The sequence below is a fragment of the Harpia harpyja genome, chromosome 2, assembly GCF_026419915.1.
Source record: "Harpia harpyja isolate bHarHar1 chromosome 2, bHarHar1 primary haplotype, whole genome shotgun sequence".
Lineage (NCBI taxonomy): Eukaryota > Metazoa > Chordata > Aves > Accipitriformes > Accipitridae > Harpia > Harpia harpyja.
The window spans coordinates 75,739,765-75,767,573 of record NC_068941.1 but is presented as its reverse complement, the minus strand read 5'-3'; the positions used below and the strand labels follow the sequence as shown (position 1 = coordinate 75,767,573).

Below are 27,809 nucleotides of genomic sequence, written 5' to 3'. Positions count from 1 at the left end.
AAACAATCTATTTTACCATTTTATTAATTTAACTTTTATCTAGTTTGTCTTGTAAATATAGTTATTATTTGCAATTAAGAGTTGCAGTATCCAGCATTACAGGATTCCTATGGGTCTTGAAACCTCTCGAGAGCTTTGTATTTGACTCCTGTTCCATCTAAACCACTGCTCTGTGTCACGAAAGGTGAGATTTTCCTAACATCTATCCTCAAGAGCATCTGGGTTGCAAAATGTGATGAGCAAAGCATTTATATGCACCCAGTTTTCCCGGTTTTTTTAATTATTTTGATGAAACAGTCCTCACTCCGGCACTCGGATTTACATCACACTGTTCACGACTTCCAATAGGGATTAGTGCGATTTACGATACTGTTGATTTATAATATATTACTGGGCCATTACCCGGGCGATCCTTTGCGGCAGCCGTGCTCCAGCAGCGCCCAGCGCTCTGCCCCCCCGCTCCCGCCCCGGCACCCGGGCACCGCCGCGGGGACCAGCCGCTCAGACTCGCTTTCCGACCGACCACGGGCTTGGCAAGGCTACGACCAGGGACAGCCGAACTCCGAAGGAGGCCCCGCCGGCTGCCCTTCCGCCCGCCGACTCCCTCCGACCCCACACGAGGGGTCGCCGCCCCTCACGCCAACGGCCGTAACGGCCGCCGCGCTTCCCGCCCCCGCCCTGGCGTCACTGCCGGAGCGGCCCAAGATGGAGGCCGGCGGCGGCGGCGAGGACCCGCTCCCGAGGCTGAGGCGCCCTTTGCGGCGAGGGGCAGAGCCCCGCGACCCGCTGCCGCCGCAGCCGCCTTTCGGGGGCGGCGGGACGGCTGGTGGGTGGCGCCGGGGACGCTGGGCCTGGGACGCGGAGACCCCGCCGGGAGGGGAGGGGAGCGGAGCCGGGCCGGGCTCTGCTAGGCGGGCGGTGTGACAGGAATGTCCGGGCGGGGAGCGGTGACGAGCGGCGTCTGCCGCAGCGCTGCCCCCGCGGCGGGAGCGGGAGCGGGAGCGGGGGAAGGGGACGGACCCTGCTCGCGGCTGGAGTGAGGGGACTCCTCGGTGGGGTGCCGCCTGCTTGCAGCCAGCTCATCGTCCCTCGGGTCTCTGCTCCTAACAGCGAGTTGGATGTGAAAAGGGAGACGTGAGTTGCGTAAAAGACTTGCAACCGCGGGTTTCTTGGTGGGGGATGAAGTGCTTCAATGCTCCAGACCCAAGCTCTAGTAGATGAGGAATAATCTAGGAAATAAAAAATAAAAATGCCTGTAAACGCCAGCAGAGCTGTTAGTACACTTGGCTGGTGGTAATGCATGTGGAGGAGCCAGCATACCGTACACTGCTGGAGGCCCACGGGCCACCAATAACTTTTAGTAATAAAGTTCAAAGTATGAAACATCAAAGGTACCTTTGACACCTTTTTTTGACAGTGTGTGTAAGTATTGAGTGTGTTAGTTGGTTGGTTACCGTCATGCACAAAAATATGCTTTCAAATCTGCTTGCTCTGTTGTCTTGCTTTCTCTAAAACAATATAAGGTGATGAGAGAAAAAACAGCAGATGCTTTTTTGCATAATGATAGTTTTAGTTTATCCGCTGAAGGTATGCGGCATGAATCAGGCTAGCTCCTGAAACTAAAGTTGAAAATCTCTTGTGAAGTAACTGCAGTTGAGAACAAGAAAATTATTTATGCCTGAAATCAGTTTGCAAGGATTAAAATTAACAAAAAAGGATGTGATTAAATTAGTAATCGGAAATACCTACCTGATTTTCTGTATGCTAGATTAATAATAATGTTTTAATAACACCAGGAGGTTTTTAACTAGTTAAATAACCCTTTCATAATGTAGTCAGCTGTTAGGTTCCTAAAAGGGTACACAAACACAGTATGTGCTGATTGTTACTGCTTTTATCGTTTTATCAAAGGCTACCTTGCTTAGTCTTATTACAGGAAACGTGCAGAGCTTTTTCGAATACTTCCTCTGTAATACAAAGTGTATTATACTGAGTATAATAATCTCCAAAGATAAATGAATTAAAAGGATAAAGCATCATGTTTTACGTAACTATAATCATACTCCATTTAATGACTGGCTTTAGTGCTATAATTATGTTCTTATTTACAGAAGAGTCTACAGCTGTAGAGAAGAAGAGGAAGCCTCTTACCAGACTGAATATTCATTCTGCATTCTGGATTTTGGCATCGATTACTGTGACATACTACTTTGATTTTTTTAAAACTGTTAAAGAAACTATTCAAGCAGATAGGTAAGGTACCTTTTCTTACAAAGAAAGTGGTGTTTTCATCTTACAGTCATATTCAGTTTGTTATGTTTGAACGCTGTGTTTTAAATCTTGGATAAACAAGATCTACAGTAGGAATAGAGAGGGCTGGGACTGATCAGCCTTGAGAAGAGAAGGCTGAGGGGGATCTTATCGATGTATATAAATATCTGAAGGGAGGGTGCAAAGACAGAGCCAGGCTCTTTTCAGTCGTGCCCAGTGACAGGACCAGAGGCAATGGACACAAATTGATACACAGGAGGTTCCCTCTGGACATCAGGAAACGCTTTTTCACTGTGAGGGTGACCGAGCACTGGCACAGGTTGCCCAGAGAGGTCATGGAGTCTCCATCCTTGGAGATACTCAAAAGCCATCTGGACATGGTCCTGGGCAACCCACTCCAGGTGACCCTGCTTGAGTGGGGGGTTGGACCAGATGACCACTGAAGTCATTATTATTAAACTAATTTTTAAGTAAACACAATGCTTAAAATGCTTAAATGCTTAAAATTTTTCTATAATTTTTTTTTCTTTAGGCTCTACTGAGCCGTCTGTGTACATGCAAAATTTGTTCTAATAGCAGGATGTTTTAATACTGTACCTTCAAGTTTACACTTAAGTACAAGAAATTGCTGCCTGTTTTGTTGAAAGTGTTGGCAGTTTGATTTTATTTTAATCATAAAAAGCTGAAATTAATCTTTAAATGTTAAAATGAAGTTTATTTCTCTAGAAGTTCTCTAGACTTCTTTGAGTAGACAAGTGAAAGGTTAGTGAAATAATTTCTATTCATGCTCTATTTCTTTTCTATTAAATTATTTTCAATGGGATTGATGGATGTTAAATATTTTTGGATAGCTTTACCTGGAAGTGCTTTTGAAACTCTCTAATTGTCATTATTGTATCAGTACGTGGAAGCTGAACAAGGCCTTGCTCTGTGCTGTGAGGTTCTCTGGAGCTGCTCTTCCAGGCTGGTCTAGAATACACCCTATGTCCAGTTGGCTGTGGATACAAACTAGTGACTCCAGGATGTGATCAAGGTTTTGGGTAGCCCCGTCTGCTCCCTGCAGGACCCTGTCTTCCTGCATTGCTTGTTTAGGTAGACTATGGCAACTGCTTTCTTAATGCAGATATCTTAATTGGTAGTACTGAGGTACCAAAATAGCATAAGAGATTTGCTGTACCATACCAGAGCAAATGTTACCTGAGTAGTTGATTACCCTTTGTAATTTAGCAATCAAACTATGGTAGTAAGAGTTCACTTTTTAAAATTTTCATTTGCTAAATATACATTCAGTTAAGTATAAGATTTTACTAAAGTGCACCTTCCTCCCCAGTTGTCTTTCCCATCTTACTCTTGAAGTACATCCTCAGAGGCTCAAAATTGCTTCTTCCTAAGTAATCACATACCTCAAGTTTTCTTGATTCTGAGTTTGAAATCCTGGATTTCTCTATGGTTTTCTTCAGCTGCTGTCAAGAAGAATATTCATGCTTCTTGTCTGTTAAATTTGAGAGTTCATAAACTCGAAACCTTATTAAAGCTTTCTGCAACATTTCTGTTGCACAAAAATCAGTAGTCTAATTTATAGTGAGAAGCACAGTTGCAGTGGAGCCTATTTTATTTCACTGCTGACAAAGTATTTTTGGTGTGGTAGTATAGTAGATCACTGACAAGGTCTGTTGCATTGCATTTCCAAAATATCTGAGGGAAAAATAATTTGACAGGAATGTTGCATTGCAAAATTAAACTAAATTAGTTATGTATTTTAGACAGCTTTAGAAGGGCAAAAAGTGTGTTTTGTAAAAGTAATTTAAGAAAAAAACTACAGAAACTCTAGGCCAATCTGTATAATTAACAGGTGTTGTCTGTTCTGTTTCTAGAGTAGAATGAATATTAATGTGCAAACTGCAATGTGAATGTCCTTAATATGCTTTAACATGCTTTCCCCCCCACAGTTGGTGGTTTGCCTCTGGCAGTTGTTTATTGGCTGCATGTTTATCTGTTGCCTTTTACTGCATACTATATCTTGAGTGGTATTGTGGAATTGAGGACTACGACACACAGTATCCAGCACTGATACCTATCACAACAGCTACCTTTATTGCAGCAGCAATTTGGTAGGTTTGAACACTGTGTACAAACTTCTGCTAAACCTGTGCAAGTCTGTGTTAATGGGCTCGTTTTATAAAAAGTATAATTTCTCTAATTCTACTAAGCATATTGGTGACAATATCAGCTCTACATAGCATAATTTCTTCCACTTTCAACATTCATCCACAAAGTGAGAGTTGCAACTCTCGAAACCGTATATTAAGTGTACTTTTAGGTGTGCTGGATCTTTTCTGTCTTGAAAATTTATGGGAAAACTGAAGTCCTTTGCTTTGTTAGTGTAAATTGCTCACCTCTGACAACTATTTGTGAGGTTCATAAATTAAGACAAAGGTGTATTCTCTAGCTGAGAAAAAATTATGCCGGATCAGTTTCTAATACAGAGTTCTTCATTATCAAACAATCTATAAATAGCAAACATATCCTGAAATTTATACTTCTAGCTATTGTTGTATGAACCTTAAGGGTTTCTATCTTGTCAGAGAATGGTACTTACAGTAAGAGCTACTTTATTTATGAGATTATAGGAGTCAGAATTGAGCAAATGCGCATGTGAATGAAGAAATTACATACGTGTGTGCCAGTATATTTATTTGCTTTCTGCATGAAAACTGGTTCTTTCTTTTAAGTTTAGATGTTGTATCTGTATAATGTCAGTCACTATTTGTTGCAATGCTGGGAAAAAAAGGAAGACCGAAGAAGATAAAGGTTCCCTATAGTTTAGAATTAGTCAAATCTATAATCCTTGTAGTTCAGTTGTAAAATAAGTTGGTTTTCCCTCTTTCTCTTCAGTTAACTCAAATCTGCTTGGCTGGAAGTACAAATTAAAGCTTTTCTCAGTTGCCATGTATGCCCATGGAAAAAATCAAGAGTAGTTAATTTTCAGGTGCTTCACGTACAGAGATTCTGAAAGTAAAAGGTATCTTTACCCTTGATGGGACTGAGCGGACTTGGTCAGTGTAAAATCTGCAGCAGCTACTGAAGTTCTAGGATGAGTTTTAGTAAACAAACAGTAAACTAAACTACCAATTTAATAAGTAGGTGCTGGGGTCTTTTCATCCATCCCATAAAGAAACAAGTATTTTTCCAGGTTGAGTAATTTAAATCTCATTTCCTCTTGTGGTATATTTTTTTTGTATGGCTGGTATTTCCATAGTATGACAGTTGAACTTACCAAAAACTTCCTGCTTTTATTCCCAGTTTCAACGTTGCCTTGTGGCCTGTCTGGTCCTTTATGACACCTTTGTTGCTCTTCATTCAGTTTATGGGTGTTGTGATGCTTGTGTCACTCCTGGGATAAGTCCTTCAGGTAAATAATTGAATTGTTTAAGCACATAAAAATATTTGTCTTGTTGCATGAACTGCTTTGTTAGACATTTAAGGATTGTAAGACCCTTTAAGGACTCCTTCTCTATGTTTTGTGTACACTTTAGAATATTTACATTTTGTGGCATACAGAGTAACCGGAGAACGTGCAAGTATCCTAAGGGGAAGAATATCCTTTTTCTCTTCTCTAAGATTCTGTTCTAGACAGTGAAAAGAAGTGATTAGTGAGAATGGATGGTTTTAGGGAGTACAGGCCAAATATCTGCAGCTTTTACCCATACTGGGAAAACTTCTTAGTGAAGTTGCTTGACCTGATAGTAAAGGGGAGAAGCTGTTAACATCCATATGCAACTGTGTTCTTTTTTTTTTTTTAATCCTTTGTCTTTAAGTATGCTGTTTTCATTTTCTGCAATGAACAGTCCAAACCAACCTGCTATCTGGAAAATTGCCAGATATCTGAAGTAATTTGTTATTCCTAAAAAACAACCTTTCAAAAGCAAAACCAGATACTTTGTTGACTTGAAAAATTCATTCTCAATAACTGCCATGTTGAAAAGGGGTTCTTGCATCTTTTGTTAGGATATACTATTCAGATGAATCCTGGGAAATGGAAAAAGCTTAAGGAAGACGTCAAAGACTGCTCAGTAAATAGGGTGAGGGATGTCCCCTGTATCACAGGCGTCTACATCATCCACTGAAGTGACTTCTTCAGCAGGTCTTGTTTGCTGTACTTCTCAAGGGAATGTGGGGAAGCCTGTTTGGTTTTGCTTGCCATCACAAATCCTTTCCAGTGAGGAAGTCCCCCAGCATTTTTACGAGTGCAGCAAGAAGAATGAGGCAGTGCTGGATTTTGAGCGTAGCCTCTTGTAGTGCCGGAGTTGTAGGCAAAAAATGTTTAATGGCTGGGACATTGAAACACAGCTGCTGTTTGCATAAACAGACTGAAACTAGTGTTGCATTTTTTTTCCCTATTTTGTAGACAATCAAGAAACCTGATTTTTTTAAGGAAGTAATTAACTTAGGTCATAATCTGACAACACCTATAGACTTCTGAAAAATACAATACTTACTTCAGAACCTCTTTACGATATTATGGGAGCTTCAGTCACACTGGTTAATGCAAACTTCTTCAAATTGTGTTTGTTTGTTCTGTCATTAGCTATGTTCTGTCTGAGCACTGGAAGGATCTGCGGAAAGGACACATTTCAGTATGTTAGAGCTGATTATATTAACAGACCGAAACAACCATTCTGCATTAATTTGTATGCAGAAAGTAAGAAGTACAAGTGAATTGCAGATACCCAGAACAGCTGAACCTTAAGAAAACATTCTGGTTTTCTATGTGAACAGCCAAGTAAATTCTGTTATACAGTATTTATTAACTCTGTATTAGGTGAAATAATTATTGGCCTAATAATTAGGGCCAAATTATTACTTGGCAATGCAAAATCATTAACTAATCAATATCTAATTAGCACAAGATACAGCTTGTGCAGTATATACAACCTTACAGCATTTTTGTTAAAGTTGGGTTTGTTTTTCTTTTCTTTCAGCTTCATGTGAAGGACTCAAGTAACTGTTATCCTGCAAAGTGGATGTCACTTTTGTTACATTCCAGTACTTTTATTGTTTCTAATACTGCTTGCTTGTTCTAACTGATACTGTAATTCTTAGACTACCTGGTTTATAAATCAAATGGACGTAACCATAGGTCAGCCAGTGGCTGGGAAAAAGCAACTGACTAGTGAATAATTGAAAGATAGGTTTTACCTCTCTTAGTAACATAAAGCATATCATCACTGCTTTGTAAAGCTTTTATTCATATTTCAATATTAAGCAGATGGGTAATAAGTCAGTTATGTAGCCCTAAATCCTATTTGGGGACTCCAGAAGTTACCTAGTCCAGCTTCCTGCTCAAAGCAGGTTGTTTGTTTTGAAAGTAATTGATACTTAATTCAAGTGTTGTGCGTTTTTAATACTATAATTTTTCAATTTGAACTGACAGCTAAAATATTGTATGGTATCTGTGTTTGTACTTGTAAACTGTCATAGATGACACAGGAGACATTTCTTGGATCTATTAAATTTCTAATATTATGTGTGTTACCATGCAGGAAATATTTTATTACCTAATCTCTTGACTTCAGATCTGCTAGTGTTTGAAAAAAGATACGGATCAAGGTAAGGGCCTTAGAAAGCTGGTTGATGTTTATGTCATTGTTAATTTGGCAGTGCCATCAGTGAAATAGATTCTATTTGTGCTGATACAGTTTGTCCACAGCCAAAGATGGATGATCAAGCTGTGAATAACCAGCAATATAATGAACAATATTAACACTGCACAACAAATTAAGAGCACAAAGTAAATTCTTTTGATGTATGCACTACTTTTTCAGTATTCAGGATGTTTTTCTTCTGTAAATTAACTTTCGGTTCTTAGCAGTGCCTGTTAATGAAGTTGCCATTTTTCTTCCTCAGCAATAAAGAGGCTGGTATTAACTTAAATGGTATTAGTCATACACAGTTGGGAAAATAAAATAATATTGTCTCTCTGTTCACCTTGGCTAAGCTACTTAAATATCTGGAAACCTGGACACCATCTAGTTGCTAGACCATTTTATATAGATCTTTGTGTTAAGTACTTTCACACCCACACCTTTGGAAGGTAGGAGAATGTAGAAGCTGGATATTGAAACTTGTTAAAACTTATTCCTTGTGACTGTTGCTTGAAGTCTGGACCATTAAAGGAGACTGTGTTCTTCATTCTGACTTTCAAATTCACACATTGCTGAATACACAATACATGAAATGTTTAGTAATAAAAAAGATAGACATTGTCTTAAGCTTCTGCTGTTTCATTAAGAAAAAAAGTTGCTGTCAGTATGCAGTACAAAGGATCAGTCAAACCAAAATAAAATACATTTAGCACTACTGTTAAGTAGCTTTTAGAGTAAGTTAACAGCTTGATTTGTTTAAATGTAATACTTCAGTTTTCCAAAACCAGTTGTACTTCACATCTTTAAAGGGCAAGTTGCTTGTCTTCAGGTCTTTGCCTTTTAACAAATTTTAACAATTTTACGTCTGCCTACAGAGGTACATTTAGGTAACTTTGTTTATTCCGCTATTTAAAATGCAGTGTTGCTCAGGGATGGTAATTACCACTGTATTTTTATTTGTCAGCTATATAAATGCTCTAGGTGTTTTAAGTTGCCTTGTACTCTTGAATTAGAATTACTGTTTGCTACATGTTTTTTCAGATTTATTCTTCTGGATATCTTTAATAAACTTTGTATAAAAGTGATTGATTATTGTTCAGTACTTAATTGTTTAACTGTCTAATTCCACTGTTCTTGGGAACTGCCAGCCCATCATTTTGCCTATAAAATAGATGTTCATGTAGATTTTAAATACTGAACCTGACTTGGGGTATGTTTGTCTTTGATGACCTCTCAGCTGGGTTTATTGAAGGTGTAATATCATTCTGTTCACTTTGGGGAGTTATTTGCCTTCTGACTACTTTGATGTCGTCTTCTGAAAATCCCATGTAGGTATGCTCATGGTACAAAAGTGCTGCAAAGTCTTTCAGTAACAGTTATGAGTATCCAGTGCAATTCTCATTCACTTACATGTTCAAAGGGAAGTAGTGGCGAATCTGGTGAGAATTTAAAACAATGTTTGCTGTAATTAGCAACCTGACAAAATGCTGCTGCCACTTCCAGTTCTGTGAACTCCTTGCTTTTGTTATTTTCCTTACCACCAAATAAAGAACTTAGGGCAAGAGAGTGGAAAAAGGTATCTTAATAGTTTCCTTGAAAACAATTATTAGGTGGTCAAAATCCCCACCTCTACCAAAGCTTGAATGTATTAGCTGGCTACAGACCACCATAGGTTATTTTCTGTATCCATTTACATTCATTTCATCTGAGGATGATAATGTGTACCAGCACCAAAGAGCTTTTCTTCACAGGTGGCAAGGGGTGCTCTAGAATAATCTTGAAATAAAACAGTCCACACAGTGAAGATTATTTGTCACAGTTACCTATAGAAGCTCTGTAAAATGAAAGCATCTTCCTTACTTATTCTTTAAAGGTTACATTACATAAGATAAAAGTAGGACTTGGCATTTCCATAAGCTTCTGATAATGATGGATGTAGCTCTGAGCCAGGGGACGTTGAAGCCTTAACTGTTTGCCTAGTCATGCTTTTTATTTATACTGCTGTTACGGGTCAGACAGAAACATAGGGCTAGCTTTCAGTTAAGTGCGTTTTTCAAAAGAAAAATTTGTAGATGGCTTAAAACACTTGTTTCTTGAGAACAGGCCAAAATGAATAAAGGACATGAGCTACTACTTCCGTATGCTTACCTAAATCGGTGATTGTCCAGAATTTACTCATTCTACCCTTCTGCCATTTTGTTTTACTTCCCCATTCTTTAAGAGGAATCTGAATGTCAGAAATTTACATCTAAGTTCAGAAATGTCCTTTGTTACTTAAGAAAAAAATTCTATTTACTCATTTCTGGCTTCAGAAGAGAAAAAGCTTAAAACCTCTAAGTTTTGCCAGTGGAAGTAGAGTAAAATAGGTGCTGTCTTTTAAGTTCTCCCATTTTTTTGATGTAGCTGAATTAGTGGCGTAATTGCATGTGAGACGTAGGTCACTCACTGTAAGAAACAATGCTTTGGATATTCGATATACTACCGACAGATACAGGGTAAAAATGTAAGACCTGCCTGGCCAGAACAAGGACCAGTCTGTCTTGGTATTTGGCCTTCAAGTGATGGCTAGGTACCTGAATACCTAGAATTAAGAGAATTCATGCTGTATGCAAACAAAATACCATTTAAAATATGTAGTGTTTTACACTGGGCTAAATTCCTCTCGGCCCCTATAGGCAACCCTGACGGATGCTCCAAATCTTGAGGTTTGCATACCTTAGTATCTTATGGCCATAGGTCGCTGTCGCAACTAAGCAGGTTAAATAAAAAAAGGTCAATACTTAAAGCGTGTGTAAAAATTGGGAAGACGAATAAACAAGAAGTGGACTAAATCCTGCAGAAGTCTTTGCTACTTTGAGCTCGGGAGTTGCTACTCCAGCTAGCAATCACTACAGTACTGTGTTGTCAGAACGGGACTTGCTAAAACGATAAGGTAAATCGCTGCCTTTGAGAGGTCTAGAAGATCCCCGAAAACCAAGGTTATTTCCCCCCGGTGGAAGTGCCAGTTGCCAAAAAGAAGCTGGGCTGTGGTGCCCGGAGGGGGTGATCCCACCGCCACCCCCGCGCCGAGGAGCTGCAGCACCGGCTCTCCGCTCCCCGGGCTGCAGGGCACCGCGGGACGCGCTGCCCCGGCCCGTCCTCGCTTCCCCTGGACTTGTCCCTCGTGGGGGCTGGTCCTCGCCTTCCCAGCCAGCCGTTAGCGGTCAGGGGTGCTCCGTCCCCCGCTCGCCACCTTCCCCCTCTCCCCTGCCTAGGGAGCGTGTGCTGCCGCGCACGGACGGAAGCCCCGTGTCCCTCACGGCAGCCCGCCGCGCAGGGCTCACCCGCCCCTCTGCGAGAGGCACGGCCGCCTCCTGACGGGTCCTCCGCCGAATAATTTCTCCCTGACCCCAACCTCGACCCTAGCTGGTGGCTGAGACTAAGGCAAGCCCCCCCCCCCCCCGCCCCGCAAAGCCTTCCCAGCCTTCACCCCTCGAAGCCCACCCTCCCTTGCGGAGCCCGCCCCCGGCAGCCGGGGACCCCCCCCCCGGCCCCCCGGCGGGCAGCGGCTGCCCTCGGCGGCCCCGCTCCGCCCCCGGTCGCCGATGGGGGACGGGCCACCAGCCGACGGCCTCGGGGCTCCCCGGGGAAAGCGGGGCCGCCTGCCTGCAGCACCTGGCCGGCGGGGTGGGAGATGGAGAAAGCCGCCGGTTCCCCCTCCGTGGGCGGCAGCTACCCGCAGAAAAACGCCGAGATCCTCAGCAGCCAGTACGGCATCAACCTCTTCCTGGCCGGGCTGCTGCTCACCTTCGCCTGGGCCGTGCACGCCGTGGGCATCAGCAAGAGCCACCTGCTCTCCTACCTCATCACGCTGATGCTCATCCAGCTGCTGTGGATGCTGTGGTACCTCTGCAGGAGCTGCACGCAGAGGAGGCTGATCCGGGACAAGGACACGCACGCCGGAGCCCGCTGGCTGAAGTGTAAGTACTGGCCGGTGGCACCGCGCACGGGACATCCGTGCCATCACCTGTCTCCGCTACCGCTTTGCTACCCTCTCCGTCCCTACCAGGAGGCATCCTGGTATTCATGAACTTAACGCACATGCAGTGCACTCTAAAGTAAATATATGCATAAGCTGAACATACGAGGAGATTGTATGGGAAAGCTGTTTGCTAAACATCCTCGCTTGCCAACCTACCATTTACAGTGCTGAAAGCTCTGGCGCTTTTTTCCCCTTACCGGGCTGGTTTGGCGACACTTGAAAAATAAAATATAGCTAATGGAAGAGGCAATTTTGTTGGTGTCGTGCAATTCTTTTGGAGGAATTATCACCTTTTCCAGACAATGTAATCCGACTTACTTTAGGCTAGTACCAGTCAGAAAGGTCCTCAAGTGCTCTATATACCAATGTATATCAGAGATTCCCATTTATACGTGCCCAGTGATGCCTTAGAAACATCTGGAGTTAGACAGAAGAGGACAAAATCCCTGGCCAGATCAGGTTGTAGATTAGTACATAAAACATGTAAGCAAGGAATCTAAAGCTAGAATTAGCTTGTAGGAAAAGTATAAAAAGTTGCAAGTGTAGTGGAGGGATGTGATGGCCCTTATCTGCAGTCAGGTGTGTACTGGAGTGAGGATATAAAGGTATATGAGAGAAGGTAGTTGGAGAGCACATCACAGAGTCATAGTGACAGGAATGCTGTGTTCTGGGTCCCGAGAAAAAGAACATGCATCAGCACCGCATAGAGTAATAGGCAAGCCCAGTTTTACTGACCTCTTTTCCAGTCTCAACACTGTAAATGATAGGTTGGAAAATAAATTTTGAGTGCTATAAGACAGCTTTTCCATAATGTATTTCCTACCTACTAGCAATGAGACAACAGTTAATTATCACAGCAGCTAATGAAATATCTAAATGAAAATCCCAAGAACATCTAAAACCTGATTACTTTGAAAAGTAAGGTCGTGTGGTGGAAATTCAGTTTGTTCTCAGTCTCAGTGCTTGTGTGTCTTTCATTGTCTTTGCAACTGTTAACAATTATGCTGTATGAATTGCTCAGGGAAAATATTTTTTTTTAGTGTCTAACATACAGCCATGGTCTGTAGACTCTCCCCTGAAATGTATGGAGTTCATGTACCAACTGTTGAATTGTTCTCCTTGATTATTCACTGTTTTCCAAAATGATAATCAGCTCTCGGGCATTTTTCATTTATTAGCTTATGTGGTTTACAACCTCCTGAAATTCATTAATGCAAGGCTTAATTTGATCCCATTTTGGACCAAGCTATGCTTTTGTTACTCAGAGGGTAGCTTTCCCCTCCTAAGTATGGAATAAATACTGCTTAACACGGGTAAGTACAGCAGGACCCCCTGCCCTTTTTCTTTTGGCACAGCATTCACAGCATTTCATTTGTCCTACAGGATATAAGGAGTCACAGAAACTTAGAAATAAGATACTGGATTGAACTACTAGGTTACCTTATCCATTTCTTTTACCAGCACAGGATGGCTCTTTGTACTAGCTTCTCAAGTGGTGCGGCTTCCACAGCTTCTCTTGGATGTCTAGGCTGCCATTCAACAAATTCACCCTTAGGGAAAGACGTACACTTTCCTATTCTTAGGAGTTTCTTGTAGTTACAACAAGCCTGTACAACTCCTTTATCCTCTGTTGGTAAAAGAAAACTTATTTGACCTAAGGAAAAACTCAGGTGGCAATTCCTCTGCCAAGATCCCCCTTGCCCTCCTCTTTATCAATGGTCTTGTCATAGAAATCTTTTATCTGAAAGACTAAAAGTCCAAAAAGGAGGAGGGGGGGGAGGACAAATTTTCACCCAGTCTTTCCACAGGAGACTCTTTGCCATTTTTTACTAGCTCTATCATCTGTGCCGTGGTTTAACCCCAGCCAGCAACTAAGCACTACGCAGCTTCTCACTTGCTCCCCCCCCCCCGCAGGGGGATGGGGAAGAGAATCGTGGGAAAAAAGTAAAACTCCTGGGTTGAGATAAAGACAGTTTAATAGGACAGAAAGGAAGAAAATAATTATAATTGGAATATACAAAACAAGCGATGCACAGTGCAATTGCTCACCACTTGCTGACCAATGCCCAGTTAGTTCCCGAGCAGCGATCCGCACCTCCCTTGACCAGCTCCCCCCAGTTTGTATACTGGACATGACATCACATGGTATGGAATACCCCTTTGGCCAGTTTGGGTCAGCTGCCCTGGCTGTGTCCCCTCCCGACTTCTTGTGCCCCTCCAGCCTTCTTGCTGGCTGGGCATGAGAAGCTGAAAAATCCTTGACTTAGTCTAAACACTACTTAGCAATAACTGAAAACATCAGTGTGTTATCAACATTCTTCTCATCCTAAATCCAAAGCATAACACTATACCAGCTACTAGAAAAAAAATTAACTCTATCCCAGCTGAAACCAGGACAAGCTCCTTTTGAAGAATATCTCCTTGCTCTCATTGTGAAAGCAAATGTTCTTTTATAAAACAGCGTAAAATTAGTATATTTTCATTATTCCCTTCTAACTGTGAATATTGTTTTAGTAAAAGTGGGGGTAACTGGCTACTTAGAGCATTTTGCTGTGACAAACGTTGAAAAAAAATGACTTAACAAAAACCTCCTATAGCTGAGTCCTTGCACACAGTTAACAACGCTAGAAGGACACATAGTTTACAAGAATTGCTCACAGAAAGGTTTCCTTGAGCATTTTTGCAACTGTGTGAACCCTAGAGTACAGTTGTCTTCCCATTTGTGTGGCAGACCAAGAACTGCTCTTATAGTCTGAATGTGGGAAAAGTTTCAGGGAGAGCTCTGTCTTTAATAAGGTACAGTTATCCTGACCGAAATAATCACAGGGAAGCTTAGGAAGTCCTTTCCTTGACATATTCCAAATGTTATTCCCCTGAGTACCCTCTCCTGTTAGGAAAAGCTCTCTGACCATTATTTGGAAGTTCAGCCAAGTGGGCCAGAGAACTCAAAATGAAAAACAATTGGCTTCACAAATCGCTGTATTTTATCATGTTCTCCAGCAGCACAGCTTCTGTTTAAAGCATAGACAGCTACTCAACTTACAAAGCTGTTGGCAGGCTTCAACTTGTATCTTTCTACTGCTTGCATTAAATTATCTATTGTTTGAACAATATTTTAAGCTTAGAGAGGCATTTTCACAACTGCATCATTATGGCTTTTTTTCTTCTTGATGGTTAATAGAAAGAATTAAGCCAGCACTTAGCAATACTGAAAAACCTATTCTTGATCCGCTAAGATATACAGGTTTCAATGAACATTTGAACACCCCCCCCCTTTTTTTTAATAATACAGTGCTCAGTAGCAATCATTTCATGTTTCTTTAACTTTCAAATAGAAATAGCAAAAAGTTGAATTATCTTCCTTATTTATAATTACTGATATATATCTAGTATTTAGTATTAGTACATAATACTGAAGTTTCCATCAGGAAAAGTTAACATGGAAACCATTAGCAAAGCGTATGTATGGTTATTATAGTTGTGCTTTGATTTTTGACGAAGCAAATTGGTACAATCATTCTCTTTTGAAGTCCCTTAAATATGCATGTTGGACACTTTATATATGCTTACAGTGTGACCACCTGAGTGATTGCCAGAAAAATCTAGATATCATTTGAATAAATGAAATAATCAAACAATGAAAGAAAGAGTCATATAAAGTCTTCTAATCCCTGGAGGACAATGGCAAAACTATTGATTCCAGTGGGAACAGATTGAAGCCCATCAAATCTCTGATGGATGTAAAGAAAACATTAAGAGAGATACTAAGGCATAGACCAAAATACTCAACGTGAAAGAAACTTGGGGGCGGGGTGGGGGGGCAGTGTCAGTTGGTTGTTTTTTTGTTGTTGGTGGGTTTTTTTCCTCCTCAATGGTCTGCTGGACATGGATGTAAAACTACACAACTGAAATACTGTTCTTGTGAAATGGAAGCAAGACAGAGTGGAACTACAGTACAGGTCATCCTTGTAAAGACAAGATGCATGTACGGTGCAAGAGACAGATCACTAATCTAAGATGTGTTTCCTTTTTATTTTTGTGACTTTAAACCTGAGATCCTTGCCTTGCCTCGCCTTGCTTCGCCTTCCCTCTTCCCATTTCTTCTAGTTAACAAGTCCCTTGTGATGCTGTTCTGCTGAGCCACTCTCATGAGTAATGGAAGCAAGGATGCAGAACTTTTACATTATAAAAGACATTTTCCACCCATTTTGCTCTGACATTACTACTTCACTAAAGCAGTTCCTCAGGGCTTGATCCTGCACCATGAATTCATTAGGAAATTATCTTTCTAGTGTCACAATTGGGGAATTAAATACTTTTCTAAAATACTCTGTAAAGTCAGCATATGCACAAAAATTCACGGTAGAGTAATTGTGGAAGATTTTTATAATCTTTTTGCTTCAGAAGATAGCATTTTCCTTCTCATTAAAACAATTATAATATCCATTAAGTCCCTAAGATTGACATCTTTCAGGCAAATAGTGAAACAGGCTGAGTTTCCTGCATACTTTGTAAATAAACCATGAATCACAGAATCAATCATAGAATAATTTAGGTAGAAAGGGACCTCTGGAGGTCACCTAGTCCAACACCTTGCTCAGAGCAGGTCCAATCACCTCAAGTGAAGTTATTTCAGAAGAAAATTAACAATTCTAATTTATTTTAGAATAATTTAAGTTGTTTAAATAAGGAAGGAAACATATCATTTGATCTCAAGAGTAGCCCAGAATTTTGCATTTTGTGATGCTATTTTTATTTATCATGAAAATGGCATATCTATTTAAATGTGGGTTCCAGTCCTGTTACGTGTGTTAGAAAAAAAACAAATTAGCTGACATAATAAGCATAAATAAAAAAATGCGTAGGATTATACACATGAATGAGGTACAGAGCTGAGGTTTTAGATTTTGAAATATGAAGGCAAAAATTTCTATCTCTTGGTAGAAATTACACTGCATCAGTAATTTGACACTGGTTTTATTATAGAGAGATTGTAAAACAGAAACATAAAATGCTGCTGGAATTCATACCCTTGTGGTTAAAAAAATAAGTCTATTTTTGCTTAAAGGTTTTATTTAAAGGTTTTAAAGGTTCAATGAAGTAATAAAAAAATGCATTGTATTCTTATAATTTATACTTAAATTTTATCAATGCAAATTTAATAAATGTATTATTAAATAAATTATTAAATTAGTGTTGTGTTTTATTAACACGAGTCAAGTGGAACATGTGGTGCTTATAAGGAAGTTGCGCTGTTGCTCCCTTATAAAGAATAAATATTCATCAAAGTCAACACTAGTGATGTTATTTACTCTGTGAGGAATTACAAAGAAAGATTAAGGTACTGATGCTGGTCTGTATCTTAAGGTCCAGTTAAGGTCCATGGATAGATTTTTATCTAGTCTTTATTCAAATAAACCCAAATTAAATCCAGTGGAAGCTTGTTTGAATAAAAGCCTAGAGAGAAAAAAAAAACCCAAACAACCAAACAAAAACAAGGAAATGAAGACTTTAGAGTTTGGTTTAGTTATTTTATTGCCAGTTGTGCTTAATCATATGGGTACAAACCCAGTAATTAGTAATATACATTGTGTTACCATATAGCTTTCCAGAATGAGTTGTAACAAATATTTACATTCCTGAAAGAAAAAAAAAACAACAAAAAACAAGCGGAAACATGTAGTTTGAAAGTTCTTTAGTATACAAAACATGTATTTAGCGAAACATGTTAGGGTTTTGTGTGTGTGTGTGAAATAATAGGTACAGAAATGAAATCTTTGGTTCCTTTCTAGGAGAACAAACCATACAGTTCATTGTAGTTTTGGTCTCTGAGTTAAAGCGTAACCTCCTGAACCAGGGGGAAGGCATACCAAGTGATTGTGTTACTTCCCACTGTTGAGCTCTTGGGCCAGGAGACTGTAACACGATTGTTTGCCTCCCTGGAATTGTATAGTTTGCTGTGTGGCTGTATAGAGCATTAATTCATGCACTGTATGGCTGCTTCAGTGCTACGGTTACTTGAGAGGCTGACCTTGAAGGAGCTGGGAGCCATCTGCAAGGTGCTGAGTGTCTCCAGGTCCTGGCCATTGCTGGGCTGGCTCCTCTACACTGACCGCGCAAGGCATGTACGGGGATGTGCTTTTGTAATGTATTGGGCAGAGGCTGTCACAAATTAGAGGGACTTATTGCATTGAGTCAATTATCTTCATGAACATCAATCTATTTTCATTTCGCTAAACAAGAGCACGGGTATTGATCGACTTTTATTTCCCTAAACAGGTTTTAACATATTCGTACAGATTGTCTCTAGACACTGTAACTGTACATTGATGTTTTCTAATGTCTTTTTCATTTGTAGGTGGGATTACATTATTTGCAGTGATTACTTTAATTCTGGACTCTTTTAAAATTGGATATTATATTGATTTTTCAAACTGTTTATCGCCAACTGAAGGCATTTTTCCTGTTACACATGCCGTGCACACCATCTTACAGGTAAAAGTCATTGGATGCAGTTTTATATTATATCTGTGTTTCTTACCAAAAATATCTTTTATCTTCTCATCATCATTGAATTTTACACTAATTTAATTTCTAAGCATATCACAGGATACTTTTGAGGGCTAAATTCTTGTGCATGTATATCCTTTCTATGTGTAAATTCAGGCTTTGCAACCTGAAATTGCTCAGCCGTAAAACTCACATGGGTTAAAAAAAGAAATAATCAAAAAATGCTGTCCTATAGTTGAAGTTACTTGCTTTTTTTCGTTTGAGTTACATATGTAACTTTCAGAATTTTCAGGCTGAAATGAGCAGCTTGGCTAAAGACAATTCACTTGTTTCTGTATGTAGGACTTGCCACACAAGTTCAATTCAATCTGTCTATCCTGATGTCCTGTTGTGGTTAGGGGTGGAGGTCTGGTACTTCAAAGGGACAAAACCCTTCCCATGTATTTAGCTTGTTATAAAATACTTGCACATCTTTCCTATACCAAATGAACACGGATTTTTCTTCTTGAAGCATTTGGTTATGCTTATCAGTGGCTGCACACTAGCAAACATAGTCAGTGACTCTGGTAAAATATTCCAGCTGCTTGTTTATTTTAAGGCTTTGGGTCTGTATTATATGGTGAGATTCCATAGCTGATTGTTTATCATGTGAATTCCTCTGAGCCCCTATCAGCAGATTTGTAGGAAAGAAGGAAAGAAAAAGCCGCTCAACTAAGATACTCAGTTATAGTCAGGTCATTTAATGCACTTTCCAAGATTATTAAGTCATTCAGAAAGAAAAGAAAGATTTTCTGAGCAGTTGTGGTTGCATGTAAGTAAGCATTTGAACAGCCTACGTTCTTCTGCTTTCTGTAACAAAAAAAAAGCTTTGAAATTTAAGCAGTAACTCTGACCTCTTCTATCTTTTTCTCTAAGGGTGAAATTCGGGTTTCATTGAAGTAATCTTAATTTCACATTCTTGTAATATCCACTCTCTATGTCTTGCAACTCCTTTGCTTTACCTCTGAAAAACAAACCAAAGAAATCAAGCCTTTTTTCCCTGCTCATCTGCACGCAGCATTCTTCATTGCATCCAATGACCCTGAGCTGACAAGGTTTCCAGCTACCGTGAACTGGACTGTGGAAGAAACAGTGTATGACAATGCTGAACAAAGGAAACATGAATTCTAATTTAAATTTTACATCACCCAATGTTGCTGAATTTATCATCTACTTAGCTTAAAATAATGAAATCTGGAATGTTAGCCTGAGCAATCAAAGAAAAAGTAAAAAATTAATTTACCAGATAGCTCTTACCTAAGACAAATCTTCTCATGTCTTTGAAACACAGGATGAAATTACAGCAGAGAACATCCCTAATTATGTGTCATCTAAAAACTAAAGGATTTTTTTTCTACAGAATATGTGTCAGATTCTGTTGTATTTTACTCTAATGAGGCATCCTGATATGTGTCATTAAATTAATAAATATATACGTACTGCACCTGTGCAAGCAATGAACTAACATGTACCTGCCCTTCCAAGACAGGCTGTGTGTTACGCTCTTTTGCAGGCAGAAGTCCCTTTGAGGCAGTGATTACTCTGTGAGCAAAAATTGAATTTTATGCTATTTCTTTACCTTACTGACTTTTCTGTTCCTATTTCCCCCCACTTTCTTGACTCTAATGTCTGCACAGATATTCAAAACTCTTCCTTTTTGAGTGTCACACATGCTCATCAGTGTAATGACATTTCTCTGTATTCCTTTCATTTAGGTGTACTTTCTTTGGTGTCATGCAAAGGATATTATCCAGTCTTTCAAAACACTTGAAAGGTAAAGTGGATCTGATCCTCATCTGGAATGCTAATAGGTGTAGGTCTGCACAGTGCTTTAACACCTACAGTTTTACTGTATGAGGGACACTGAAAACTGATTCTTCTCTTAATCATGGTAATATAAATAAAAAGTAACTCTAAATTACCCAAGTGAGAAGATAATCATCAGTCTGAATGATGTTTTTCTTATTTAAACTGTGCTTATATTTTATAACAGACAACAGTCACAGAATAAGTATATTTTTCTCATGAGAGAGGAAAATGGGCAAGGTATGATACCACAGTGTCACCTGCTTTTTTTGAAGGAAGGAAGCACTATGTATGTGTCTTAGGACTATGCACTATGTTTTCTTTATTTAGCTACTGAAAGGGAATCTGCGTCAGCAACCTGCAGTCAGTGCATCTGAGGTATTTTATATTGATTTTTATGGAAAGCACTTTTTGGAACTAGATGCAGATATGCACATTCACTGGGAAACAGAAACTCCCTGGTGGTATCCCATACACCCAAATCAGTAAGGGTTGTGCACATTTCTGACACCAGAACTTGATTCTCACAGTGTGAGTGGTGTGTCCTCTGAACAGCTGAATCCATACATTTCTTACAGAAGCGAGGACTAGTCTTTGAAGCAGCAGAGCCAGCTCTGATGTATTTTTGGCTTTGTAAGTGGATTAATGTAGATTAATCTATCTGTACCTGGAACATAAACAAACAAACACGGTAACTTTTAAAATACTTATCTCAAATTATCAATGAGCTGGCCAGTTTCCATAGGAAGTAAAAGACATTTCCTCAGACACATTGTTTATGGAGAAGGTTCTCCTTTTGTTTTGCTCTCTTGGGTAAGTGTTCAAGCCTCATGCCAATGAGGAGAGAGATCACAGGAGGCTTTGCAATGTCAGGTGGTGAAATCAGCTCTGTTTATCAGTAGAATTTTAAAAATCCCTAACTGCAAATCTATCAGTGAGAACAGTGCAGTAATAAAGAACTGTTTCTTGGTGAAAGAACATTACCAGCCTCAGGTGCAAGAGAAAAACACCTGGCTTGTCAGAAACCAGGAGTCTCAAAACCACGTGGAGCCCTACCCTCACTGTACCCCTAGTCTGAATGGGATAAAGCCCTCTGTTGGCTTCAACTCTCTCCAGGAGGCAAAACAACATGGACTAGAAGCTAGAGAAGGCAGTGGTATCTCTGAAGACAGACCAGCCACAGTGAGTACGAAGGAGCACCGCCAAAGGCTGTGGAATACAGCTTGCAAAACAATTAACCCTGTTCAGACTGTTCAATCACTGTCATTAACATGAAGCTTGTCCAGCCCAAAGAATAACAACCAGCACATAAGGGAGCATAACAAATAATAACAGCGTGATATTAATGGTTTAATACATTAAGCCACTGTGTTTCTATAAAATTTTGGAAGTCTAACATTCATTGTGCTCCACTGAGGAACATCTTTAGAGAGATCGGTTATGATTTTATTTTCCCTCTGCTGACAACTAAATAGTGCCATGTAGCATGTCTACAGAAAGTTAATCCATTTTATTTAACATACATGGAGGTATACTCTGTGCGGATTCCTTCAATAATTACCTTATTTTGTAGGTTTGGGGTTATCCATTCTGTGTTCACAAATTTACTCCTGTGGACAAATGGAGTGTTAACAGAGTCAAAACATCAACTGAATGAACATAAGGAAAGACTAATCACGCTTGGTTTTGGGAACGTAACAATAGGTAAGCGAAAGGGTTGGTACATTTTGGAATTCCTGCTCTAACATGCTCTCCTACAAAATACTGCATCACTGTAGGAGGGAGCGGGGTCATTCACAACTATGTCAGCATAGTCATTCCCGGGCAAATGGTAGTAAGCTGATACATAGTCAGTTCAGATAATAACTAAAATGTTATATGATCATGATCATTATCATATATGTGATCCAGGTTGTCATTTTCTTTGAAGTTCCAAACAAACAGATTTTTAAAAACATTTCTTTTGAGGAATAACATCACTGAGGAACCCCTTTATTAGTAAATCAGAAGTAAATTGAACATAGCAGTTTTAAAACCAGAGTTTACTATTTACTGAGTTATTTGTAGAAAAACAAGCGTGGATAATCCAATCCTGCAAATCCTTCTCAGGAGAGTGGTTACATGTGGTGTGTGGTCCTATGGGATTCAGTGGGATGGCTCAGAGGGATAGGGGTTATCCATTAGTGCTACTTTACAAAACAAGGGTTTTGGTCTGGGTGGTTCTTTTTTTATAACAGACCATTTTCTCCATTAGTAAGATGATGCAAATTGTAGCCAACGAACATTGAGTATAACTGCTGGGGATGCCTTCCACTTTCAAACGCCACCAAAGCATGGGGAGATTAGGAGTGCTTAACTTTAGAGAGGAAATAAAAGTTCTCAGCAGCTATAAGTAATTTTCTTCCCATGGAAAATTATCAGTGCAGCTGATAAATTTTGATTGTGTTCACAAAGGAAAAGACAGCTTTTGAAGAGGAAAATGTATGTTTTCCCACCCAGCGAATTCAATAGTGCTTGTATCCTAAAAAATCCTGATGTTGCCTCTACAAAGCCAAATCCTGAATTAACTTCTTTCTTGCCTATTTATAGTCTGTATAAATTGAAAAATTTTAGGCATTTTTAATAATTCCTGCCAAAGTTCACATATAAGTGAAAACTCAATTTTAAAATCTGTAAAATAGTATTTTCAGTATAACTGTGTCTAAAATTATGCCCACAACTTTACATCTATTTGCAATTGTTACTCTTTATATGTATCTATGGAAACTATCTAGTTTCCATTAATAATCGGGTAGCTGAATTGATAGTTCAGAGATTTTGTAATCATGGAGCATTAGTAGAGAGCAGACAAATCACAAGTTAGTGGCTCTTCTTGATATTTCTACTTGTTAAATAGAAGCAGTTTCCTTATATTATTTCCTATTATTCTGCTGCCAGAATTGTTACACAATTATGAACAGTCAGAAATAGCACCTGAAAAAGGGGGAGTGAAGTAGTGATCCACAAGACAAGTTTGGCATTAACATACAATCTACTGCAAAAGCAATTTTTTTCATCTCTTAACAGTATGTGCTTGAGAGAAAACAATACCAACTTTCTCCTCTCTTCTTCCCTTCTAAAATTATAGAAAACAAAAGAAAAACTTCCAGGCACAAATCTTAAGATCAGTGCCTAAAAATGTGCTCTTCAGCATGTATGTTTATAGGTTTATAAATAAATACATTGTGAAAATAAGTATCTTTTTTTCCCATCACTGTGGACATTTCTGATTTCTGACATTATTTGCTTACTTAATAAATGCACATTAAATATATTTATTTTACAAAGACAAGCAATTTTTCATTGAGATGCCTTAGGGATTTACAATGAAGGTAACCTCACAGCAGTAGGTTCCTCTCACAAGGAGAAGATTGATTTTTAATTTTTTTTTTAACCTTAAAATTATACTGGGACATTGAGTGAAAGTATCTGTATTTACTTCACCTCTTTCCTAGCCATAAACAACTTTTATTAATAAAGTGGTTTTGGCATTAGAAACCACACTAGTGTAAATAACTGATAAAAATGAGAGTGGAACTTTCCTTGTTAAGCTTGTTCTTGATCTGATCCACCAATCCCCGGCCTTCTATAAAAGCCTTCTAAGCTGAAGGGCTGAGGACTCAAAGACCTTGGGATCTGGATTTTTGTGTTATAATAAAGTATTTTTATCAAGGCCCTGCTGAAGTTTGGTGCACTTTGGTGCAGCATTTATCCATGATGTGTTTACTGCTTAGCAGCTGAGCAGTGAAGTCAGAGATCATACTTCAGTGGACATGCAAAAGCTTTGTTAGGTTAATGACTTTAACGGCGAGACCTTTTCGTAGGTGGCTAACTGGGTGGCACGATGTGCTGTTCGACTGAATTCTTACCTTTTATGTTTTGTTATTTTATTTATGTTTTATTTATTCACTTTAAACGAGAAATCTTTAAAATGCACCTAACTAATCTCTCCCTCTCCTTTAGTTTTAGATGATCATGCACCTCAATGCAATTGCACAACAACAACTCTCTGCTCGGTATTTTCTCAGGGAATATATTACCTATATCCCTTTAATATAGAGTACCACATCCTAGCATCCACGATGTTATATGTCCTGTGGAAGAACATTGGCCGCAAAGTCGAGCACCACCAGCAACACAAAACTCCATTCAAATTCCACGGCATAACTGTTGGAATGATTTTTGGACTAATCGTGTTAACTAGCACAATAGCCATAGTTGTTGTGTATTTAATTCAGATTGGACGTTCGAAAATCAAAAGCGAGTTAGCACTTACTATGTTTTACTTGCATGCTATCTTTGTGTTGGCTCTCATGTGTACAGCTGGAATTGTTGCCCTTCTCATCTACAGACTGGAAGATAGATCGTTGGATAATTCAAAAAATCCTGCTCGAAAACTTGATGCAGAACTGCTGGTGGGCACAGCCGCAGGGTCCTGGCTCCTCTCCTGGGGCTCGATCCTCGCCATTATCTGTGCCCAAGCTCATCCAAAATACACATGGTATAGCCTGCCCTATTCCGTCCTGGTTATTATTGAGAAATATATTCAGAACCTCTTTATCATTGAATCCATACATCGTGAGCAGGAAAAGGTGAATGACGATATTAAAACTCTTCGAATAGTGACTATATCTCGGGGGAGCACTTTATCACTTACCCCCTCTTACAAAGAGATTTACAACGGCAGAGCCGCTCGTGACAACGGGGAGGTACCCTGCCTGTTTAAGGGCAGTATCTGTAGGAGAGAAAATGATGTTGGTGGTGGTGCCAAAGAAGAAACGAGTCAGGAAAATAGTTTGGTCATGCATTCAGCCTCAGATTTTTCATTTTACAGTAACAGCTCAGTCACTAACAGCAAGAGGAGAATTCTGAAGAACATTGCTGCATTTTTATTCCTCTGCAACCTTTCGGTAAGACATTTTGAACATAATTCACAAGTTAATACCCAAAAGCTTCCCAACCTTTCAAGCCTGAGAAGTAAATGAAAATTACATGGTTCTATAGTTTGTAGCATAAGTTTTACTTCTTTTGGAAGAGTAAGTGAATATGCCGTTGGGGAACAAAGTTTATTTAAACATGGAATCTGGGAGCCTAGGCTTGTTTTAGTCATGGTACAAAAACCCTAGCAGCAGCGGAAGCTGAAAGCCTCCTCCACTAGCGTGCCCCAGTAGCAACAGGGAGGGTTTTCTTAGGGATTTCTGAAACCAATTTGCAGTTCGGTGGGGTCACAGTCATTAAGGGCTAGTGACTCGTATCACTGGTGATTAATATTGGCCTTGCGTTCTTTCCTTGCAGCTGTGGATACCGCCGGCATTCGGGTGCCGCCCGGAATATGACAATGGACTAGAAGAAATAGTTTTTGGCTTTGAACCCTGGATAATTGTTGTGAACCTTGCGATGCCTTTTTCTATTTTCTATCGGATGCATTCAGCTGCCTCACTCTTTGAGGTCAATTGTAAAACATAGATCATATACGGTCCCTCAGTGAACAATCGATTGAATAATTAATTAAATAAATAACAGTTGAATGAGTGGATGAATGAATGAGCGAACATAGCAACAGCTGCTCAATAAATAGAAGATTCTATAATTTTTTTAAAAAGAAGGGACCATAGCTAATAGCATGTAATGTTTTTTAATTTTTCTTCCACATTTTTTGTTATATATGTGGTGTTATTGTATAGGTACACTTTTCAGAATCATATTAGTGTTAATATGACTAACACTACATAGTAAAGTTAATTCAATCTCATTAAGCTTTGTTTTAGTCATCTGGGATTTGTACTCTATATAATTTGTATTGCTTTGTTTTCATTCATTGTGGCTTGTGAAAGGGGTTTAAAAAAAAATTCTGTATGACTTCGGAGGGGAAATCCCAGGAACAGCTGAACTAAGTGATGCTCCTGAATCACAGAGATACTATGAAAACTCCAACTCTTAATTCCTAGCTATGTTTTTATAGTAAAACCTGAAAACATTTGCTATTTAGTTGGGATGTGGGAATTATTTTAAACTTCCTGAATACTGATAAAAAATCGATATATAATTATTATTTTCTTAACTATATAGCAAGAAATCCAGGTAAATAACATGTATGTTTAGGTATCATGTTGTATATAATATCTTCTGATAAAATATATTTCTATTAATGCACGCCCCTTGTCTTTTATTTACTATATGACATAACTGAGAAATAAAGTTAATCCTTTTACTTAATTCTTTATTCATGCAGCCTTGAAATGTTTTAGGAGAGAAAACTAGTCTTATAGCTTATGTTTAGGTATATATGTTCTGTTGCCAGAATGGCATATATTCCTTGTACATTTTTTTTAATGAGCCGCTAATTTCTTTGTAGTTCAGTCTCCTGGTTGGAAAATAATCACATGTCTTCATACAGGGATGCTGTAAAGCATAGCCAATACCTCTAGAAATCCAGAGGGCCCTTGGCTGAGGGTTTTACGTGCGTGGTTTACAAGCTGTTAGAACATAATCTCAAATCCCTAGGATATTTAGTTGCCTGAATTCTCACAGAAAGCAGTGAAAAGTTGGGTGCCTGAATATTCTTAGAATCTGCACCTGTAAGATTGAAAGACTGGAGCAATGACCAGAATACTAAAAGGGAGCAACAGTTCAGTTATTGGATAACCGTTGATAACTCATTAATGATCTAGTCCTAAGTCTGATGGGTCAAGGGCTGCAAAATTTCTGCCGCTAGTTCCTAAAAGGGTGGTTAGACAGCTGTCACCACCATCTGCCTGAAAGCAGTCATATTTCTGCGTGGGAGAGGTCTGCTTCTGAGACAAGATTTCAGCAGTCTTGTCTGCTCTCATGCATCAGAACAAAAATTTTGGCTTTATACCACTAGATGGCAAACACAGACCATTCCATAAATTGCCCGATTACTTCCAGGAGTTGCTTCACATCATAAGTAATCTTCAGTTCTGTTTTGTGGTGTACACAGCCATAACCTGCCTAGGAATTTTTGCTACCTTCTTCACCTGTTGCAAAACCCAGATCAAGCAAAGCAGCTTTCATCTGAAGTCTGAATTAGGTGAACCATCAGCGAGGCTGAGCGTGAGAACTCCTATGTTCCTGCAAAGCATTTTCAGTTGTTCAGTTGTAAGCGTTTTTTAAAAGAGTCACCATCTGATCACATTGCTGTAATCTCTGCCTTTCTGTAGGGCTGCTTGTCATGCTCTTCTATCACATCTCTATTAGTTCTTACATTCATTCTAGACAGTAACAGTTTCTAGCTTTCCCCTTGAACACAGTAGCTTGATCTCACCTACTTCCATGCAAATACCAGCTCTAACCACTTCACTGGGTTGTCTCTCAGACTGGTTCCATTTTAAGTAGAGTGAATAGGTCCATCCAGATAACCAAGTAAAGCTTTAATCTTCCTTCCAAATCAACTCTTGGACCAACTCTCCAGCTAATTCTGGTATCAAAAGAAATGAATTTCATTAGGTAAGCCCACA

General features: G+C 39.4%; 2 protein-coding genes across 7 annotated transcripts; both read left to right on the top strand.

Moving 5' to 3' along the window:
- Positions 1–466: 466 nt before the first annotated feature.
- TMEM128 (transmembrane protein 128) lies at positions 467–9,001 on the top strand. 6 transcript variants are annotated; one of them, XR_008234169.1, is made up of 6 exons: positions 468–826; positions 2,112–2,253; positions 4,221–4,382; positions 5,575–5,683; positions 6,280–6,353; positions 7,254–9,001. XR_008234169.1 is itself a non-coding variant. In XM_052780477.1 (5 exons), the coding sequence occupies exons 1-4, from the start codon at positions 706–708 to the stop codon at positions 5,672–5,674; spliced, it is 525 nt and encodes a 174-aa protein (XP_052636437.1). In that variant the 5' UTR covers positions 467–705; the 3' UTR covers positions 5,675–5,683; positions 6,860–7,247. The 6 variants fall into 6 exon arrangements, 4 of the variants coding, with proteins under 4 accessions (XP_052636437.1, XP_052636436.1, XP_052636435.1 ...); XR_008234168.1 differs by having other exon boundaries at positions 6,280–6,415; XM_052780477.1 differs by lacking the exons at positions 6,280–6,353; positions 7,254–9,001 and adding an exon at positions 6,860–7,247 and having other exon boundaries at positions 467–826.
- A 2,588-nt stretch (positions 9,002–11,589) lies between these two features.
- On the top strand, positions 11,590–26,455 carry OTOP1 (otopetrin 1). The gene is made up of 6 exons (XM_052811128.1): positions 11,590–11,875; positions 18,296–18,432; positions 20,202–20,260; positions 21,866–21,996; positions 24,295–25,241; positions 25,627–26,455. The coding sequence occupies exons 1-6, from the start codon at positions 11,590–11,592 to the stop codon at positions 25,795–25,797; spliced, it is 1,731 nt and encodes a 576-aa protein (XP_052667088.1). The 3' UTR covers positions 25,798–26,455.
- The last annotated feature ends 1,354 nt before the right edge of the window (positions 26,456–27,809 follow it).